Source organism: Pteropus alecto, unplaced genomic scaffold (assembly GCF_000325575.1).
Source record: "Pteropus alecto unplaced genomic scaffold, ASM32557v1 scaffold50, whole genome shotgun sequence".
Lineage (NCBI taxonomy): Eukaryota > Metazoa > Chordata > Mammalia > Chiroptera > Pteropodidae > Pteropus > Pteropus alecto.
Genome location: NW_006431918.1, coordinates 7,938,392 through 7,945,398, shown reverse-complemented (window position 1 = coordinate 7,945,398; position 7,007 = coordinate 7,938,392). Strand labels below are relative to the sequence as shown.

The 7,007-nt window shown below is 35.8% G+C and overlaps 1 protein-coding gene across 1 annotated transcript in view; it reads right to left on the bottom strand.

Annotated features, from left to right (window-relative positions):
* LRBA (LPS responsive beige-like anchor protein) overlaps positions 1-7,007 on the bottom strand; it is a 558,252-nt gene that overhangs the window by 241,618 nt on the left and 309,627 nt on the right. The window contains exons 41-42 of the mRNA XM_006906268.3: positions 4,654-4,800; positions 1,980-2,116 (exon numbers count right to left, since the gene is read on the bottom strand). Of these exons, the coding sequence (XP_006906330.1) occupies positions 1,980-2,116; positions 4,654-4,800 (284 nt within the window). The remainder of the gene's footprint in view (positions 1-1,979; positions 2,117-4,653; positions 4,801-7,007) is intronic.

Here is a 7,007-nt window from a genome sequence, read left to right as displayed (position 1 = left end):
CAGACAAATACACTAATTTTTTGATTAAAAAAAAATGAATTTCTTCTCTGGAGAAAATGCCTATTTTTAAGAACATTTTCAAAGCAAGTAATGGGTGTTTAGATTTACAAAGAAATGATTTAAGCACACAGTGTTAGTGTAAAAGATTAAAATGCCATCTTAAAATGACCATTTTTTCATTCTCAAACGTATTTACAGCATTAGAAACATATCTCCCTCCAGCTATCCCAGGAAAAAAGTTTTCAAGTCTTGACGAGAATAAATAAAAATTCCCCAAATCCAGTATCCTTTTCCCCTCGTTTAATTTTATGCAACTAAAAAAGAAAAACACTGCAGGAACACAGAGTCATTATAAAATACGTTAAAGCACCAAAATCTATACAAAATCAAAAATTCTTCCAAGAACTGGCTGAAAACAAATTCAAATACAAATTAGCAGAAATTTTGATTTCTGTAATATTAGGCAGGTTGTTGTGTGTGATACAAACAATTTCTGTGATCAGTGTAAAAGATTTCTGTATTGCCCAAGCAACGGGGGAAAAAATTTAATGACGTTGCACAGAATATGATCAGACAGAAACAAAAGTTACAGTTTCCCCCAAAGGAGTAAATAAAATCAAAGAAGCTAATTACAAAGACTGGCAGAGGTTCTAAAATTGTGTAGAATTACATTAGACATCTTTAAATCACAATTTAAATTTTAAGCCATGAAATGTCCAACAACATATTAGAATATTCTTAATAAATTTCAGCCTTTCAAAGCCACAACTACCATAAATTAGAGAGTTTAAGTAATTTTGGTTATCTTTCTTTCCTAAAGAAATGACAACATATTTTCAGATATTTCAGCCATGCAGCGTGAAAATTTTTCTAGTTGATGGACTTTCTGAATTAAAGTTTTCTCTGCATTGGATGAGCTGAATTATCAAGGTAAAAATAATCAGTTCCATTGTAGCCTTCCTTTCATACAGTCTACCAAATCCTATCTTAATAAAGGCAGCAATTTTGAAACAATGTGCTAGAAACATATGTAGGACAAGAAATGATTGTGAAGTTTTAATAAAATTATAACATTTGCATCAAGAGCTACTTTGAAATACTTCTAAATGACTAAAATTTAACAATTCACATTATTGCAAAACCAAAGAACTCTCTACCAATAAACTCGGAATTTGTGTATGTGTATGTACATACACATACACACACAATCTATCAGCCTAAAGTATTCTAGTTTTTAAAAAACCACTTCTCTTACTAAAGGATGCTTATTTTGCTCATTTTAAAAGAGGCTGTTTCTCTCAGAACAAATTCAACCATTCACTTTCATGAAACAAACCTAATTTTGGCTTTATGGCTGTGCCACAAATGTTTCTTAGTAAAATAAAGTTGCCAAGGTCTGAAAAGTAATCAGAAATATATTTTAAAGGGGAAATTACATTTTCATTTAAGAATAGGAAATTATGCAGTGCCTTGTAAAATCAACTACAGGTAATGGGAAACAGAAACATCGCATACACACACAAGACATGCATGCACGACAGAGTAGTAAGTCATGAGGACAAAGCGAGGAGAATGATATATTGGTATTATAGCTAGATAATATAAAGGCTAAACAAAATAATTCCTCTCTCAATCTCACTGAATTTTGTAGCTTAATTCGCCTCGGGCCCTAGGAGGCAAAATATATTTATAGAAGATATTCCCTGAGGTTCTCCTCCCATCCTTGAATGAGCTAATGATATATGCAATTAAATGGGAATTGTTTTTAAATCTAAATGAACTTTAATAATCTCACTAGCTGATAGGGGAATCATAAACTAAAGAAGATATTTGCCTTGCATATAGACATGATTCAGCAAGAAATTCAAACGAAATCTGTCAGATCGTACCAATGCCAACCCTACCTAACAGCAGCACACCAACCCATCAAAAGAAAAATAAAATTCCATAGGAATGAAACCCATTCCTTGTCGCCTCACCTTGGGGTCGATATTCTTGAAGTTGGGGTCCTCTTCATCTACCTCGAAATAGAGTTCAGAGGAGGTGACAGAAAGAGTGCCCTTTGCTACCACAGAGGGGGCCACAAGCTGAGCTGGTGTGCTCAGGCTAACAGGACCTGCCAAAAGGAAAAGACAAGCCATACAATTTGGAATAACATTTTTCAAAAAATCAAATAGATTCAAGCAGAAATTTTATTTAATTTTAAAATTCTCACCTCTAGCACCAAATTGCCTGCCAACTCCTACACTTAGAAATTCTATCCACCCCAAATCTTCCTCTGAAAATGCAAAGTTCGGATTCTCATACTAAGAGATTAATAATAGACAATTAATGACAACAGTAAACTAGGATGCAATTATTTTACAGGGAGTCTGCAAAGCTTCGGTCTAATCTCCTGGTTCAGAGGGTGGCTCTGCCTAAATAAGTCCATCCACATTCCATTTAGAAAACATGCCTCGGGCTATCCAACAACATGGAACAACAACCAGGAGCAAGGATGACTCAATAGGCTCCTAAGGCCAGAGGTTAGCTCAGAGTTTGGCTGGGGCATGATTACAAAAAGAACACTAGCTTATTAGTAAAGTGAGAAACACATTTCACCATATTCTCTGATAAAGATTTTGTGCTAGGTTGACACAAAACCTCTTCCATAATAACTTTATCCATGAAAGATTGGTAGAAATACTTATTTACTAAGCCTGCCTTTCCATTGTTAAATATTGTTCAACGCTTCCAAATCTAATATTAGTGTAGTTCAGGGACTCTGGGAGTAAACAGCTGGAGGGTGGATTTCCAAGTGAATGAATTTTTATTGGAATAATCAAATCTCCAAAGGGCTTATCAAAGAGACAAATCAGCCTGCTACTGAAAACAATAGAGTCAATAGATAGAAGAGCATAAAGCATATTAGAGCTAAACCTAAAATAAGGACTAAAAATAATTATTACATTATATATATTTAGGTAGAGACAGATTTAGTAAGAATTGGAAATCCTATGTCAATTCCTCATTGTACAAATCCTATAGGTGAAGAAAACAGCAAGAGAAGACTGGCACTTAGTGGTCTGAATTAATATAGTGCCTATAAACATGGTACACCTATTCAGGTAATCAATGGATGAATAAGTGTTTCAAAATTCAGATGAATTGACATTTCCATCGATTGTTAGAAGGGTGTTGATACTTAATCTCACATCAATCTTAATGTGTGCCAGCAGGACAATAGAAGGGATGCTCTGCAGAGATCAGAGCAGGTTTTGCCCTCTATTCCCAATGTACAAATACATTGTGTTTGCAGATGGGCAGCAGATAGCTGTGGAACAGCCATGATTTCCCAAAGCTCATCCCTATAAATGGATGAAATAAGCAGCTATGTGTTCTTTTGGTGTCTCCTTTGCCCTCTGTACATTAGCATGTAATCCTGAGAAGAAATAACATTTTTTCAATCACTCTCAGACATTCAATTACAGGGTAAGCAGACAGCTGCAGGAGCTAAGGCAGCCTAGGTCCTAAAGAAGACCCCTGACAATTTCCACTTCATTTCTAACCCACATCACTTTATTAGTGTGGATTACTTCTTAATCCTATTGCCATTGTCAAGATTATATAATTAAACTCCCCTTTCACCTCTATTACTGTATGAATGTATTACTAGTAGCAAGAATAGAGCAAAATAAAGGTGGAAGAAATGGGTAAATGGATATGAAGGAAACAACTAGAGAACAGGACTGTCCACTTTACTCTCTATTCCCGCCCCGAATCCCTTAACACTATGCTCCAATTAATTTTACATTACTTTACACAGAAGTTCATGGTCATCAGAGATGATACCATCATCTATTTTTGCTTTTCATTATCATTCATTGCATAGTAGCACAGAGCACAGATTGCAGATGTCACTAAATGTAAGATTTATAACGCCTTTTCTCTTAAAATTATCAAAATAGAAGATTACATAACTTTCAACAAAGAAACTGTAGAATCTTTTAGACTTTCCACCTTGAAGGACAGAGCCCCAGGCATTAAAGAAAAAAAAAATTCATTTAATGAATGATTCAACTTCCAGGCTAAACAAGAGAATTTTTCCCATAAGGGAAGTAAAACTGAAAATCTGCAGAATGCAAATCAAAATTCCTATATCAAGTAAAATATGTGAATCCTGTATAAAGCCATAGCATTCTTGGAATGGATTTTTTATTTTTTTTTTTTTGAGAGTTAAATGTATATGCAGCATGTTTACTAAGATCTGTATATCAAGGCAAATAGCTCATCTGCCTCCAAGCTTTATTTACCAAACAATTTGCAGAATTTTTCTTATAGCTCTCATTTTATAAAGATTAGGTAACTCCCATGGGATAGGTAAAGAAATTTTGCTTTGTTGTTGGTGCTTTTAAACTTTTTTTCTTTGTCAGTGAACATTATTTATTAAAAAAAAAAAAAAAAGATGACTAGGGTAAAGCGACTGAAAGAACTGAAAAGTAAAAGAGAAACAGTGCTGAAGGTTAAAAGGAAAATGAAAGAACAAAAAATTTTATCTAATGTAATTGTGGGTGTAGACTTAGCAAGTCCTAGTGGTCACAGCTGAAAAACTAAGTAATTAGATGCTTATTGGTCCAGAACTAGCTGAAACAGCTGCACAAGCACTGAATTTACCGGCAAGATTCTCTAAATCTTTCTCATCCACGGATGACAGAGTATCGTCGTCGCTTTCCAGGAGGATCTCGTTTTCTGAGTTCTGATTTCCTAAAGCCTGACCCTTGATGGACTGTTTTCCCTTAGCAAGGATATCTTCATCTGCAGCTGAAATGAAAAGGAAACAAAGCTGTCCGTCAGCTCTGGGAAGAGTACTTTGGCAGGAGGGCAGGGAACTGAGGTAAGGATAGGTAGCCAGGAATGGTCAATCATTTCTACAGAGTCATCCGCTGTGGGGAAAGTGATTGGGATGGCACACATGCTCCTTCTGACAAACACGATTGCCCAAACCCAGTTAATGTTACCCTGAACAAGCGCCCTAATCCCATTAAACGTGACCCTTGCACCACTCACCGAACCATTTATTTACTTATAGTTAGGGCAGGAGAAGGTTCAAAGGCAGCACATTTTTGGAAATTTATCGGTAGCAAAAATCAGAACCTAGTTTTAGAAACAATACCTACTTAACATTGAAAAATAAGAAAGACTTACTGATTCCTGGAGTATTATACTGACAAACATTTTGAAATGGTGGAAGAGTGGTTATGAAGGAGAATACAGAAGTAATAAGAGTCAGAGCTAAGAAAGATTCATAGCCAATTAGGATTTAGCCAGCTACTGAAGCCATATCTGACACTCATAAAGCTCTAGAAGCTCTTAGAAGCTATATTCTCTTCCTTTTATTCCAACCTCCCTCTTTCCTTCACCTTGCCCTTGCCCATACCTCACCTCACCCCACCCGCACCCTTACTTCAGCCCTTATACAAATATCCAAGAGCAAGGCAGTGTGGAAACGAAGTGGTGGCTCAAACACTACCTCCTCCATGTGTTTAAACTAAAGGGCTAAGACACCCCAGGGGCAAACATAACAGAAAGCCTGGGATGAGAGGCATCTGGGCAAAGAGCCTCTCACTGCCTGAGCTGCAGCGGCCTGTGGAGAGCAGGAACAGCAGCACCAGACTCAGCCACTGCAACAAGGCGGCAGGAAAGGAGAGGAAGTAGAGAAAGAATACAAGAAATCTAGGGAGTGAAGAAGCAGCTCTGAGGAGCACCTACAGCCAACCCTGGAACCAGGAAGAGTGGAGGTGGAACAGAAAGGAGAAAACAGTGGAACTCAAAATTCTGACTTTAAAACCCTCTATCCCTCCAGAGTGACTCCGTTGCTGTGAGTGGCTTTCTCCTTTAGAAATACATAAAACCAGATAGTAACTTTACAACTGTGACTTAAAAGCTCATAGTGTCACAGAAGGGAAAGTTTAGCATCTTCCTTACATTCTGGGTTTCTAGCTAGGGAAATCCCAGAGGCAAAGCACCTGATCCACCCAAGCAGCAGCCATTGATATGGAAATCAGATGGGAAAGCTTTTTACTCCACTGCAGTTTCTGCCCAGGCAAAAGTCCCCAAACCCACAAAGGATAATCCATTTTCAGTAACATGACTAATATTTATCTACAGAATTTATGTCTAATAGTTAAACTACATGTATGTTATCTGGTTAACCTGACAAATCAAAGCTTCTTTGAGTTTAATAGATATGGTTATGGATAACCATAAAGGTTAAAATTTATTTTTATCATATTTATTGTGAATTCACCATGTATATCATTTACATACAATACCTATGGCACTACTTAAAAGAGCACAGGTGTTTCCTATTATTTTTAAGGAAATCGTGGAAAGAAGCTTTCTTTCTATATTTAGCTTTAAAAACTCTCTATTGGTAAATAAAATCTTATTTTCCTTCATACCCACATTCAGCATAGTATGCTACACACAATGAAGGTCTCACTAAATATTTGAAAAAAATTTAAAGTACCTAATTTAAGTGGCTTTATTTTTTTTAAAGCTACGAAGAAATATGACAAAAAAATATTTTTCCAGGAAAATAGCAGTTTTTTTTATCATTGTTAATATTCCCTTACTGTGAAATCATAAACACTGTCCTTAGCTAAAACAAGATCTTTTCCAATATACTATCAATTTTACTAGAAACAAATTGGTTAGTGGGAAATACAAGAGAAATCACCATCTTCTGTATTTTCTTATAAAGTAAGTTATAATAAATTAACAACTGCCTGTCAGAATTTAGTACAAAAGCAGTGTGTTGCATGATGATTTCCTGAATTTACAATTCCTTCTTCAAAGCAGAAATGATGATGATGATGATGATAATAATGCTAATATTAAAGAACACTTATGTGTCAGGCAGTGTTCAAAGCACTTAACATATTTAAATCACTTAATTCTCATAAACCCTCTGCTAATTTCTCCTTTTCAGATGAATAAACAGGATCAGAGAGGTTACATAATTTGTC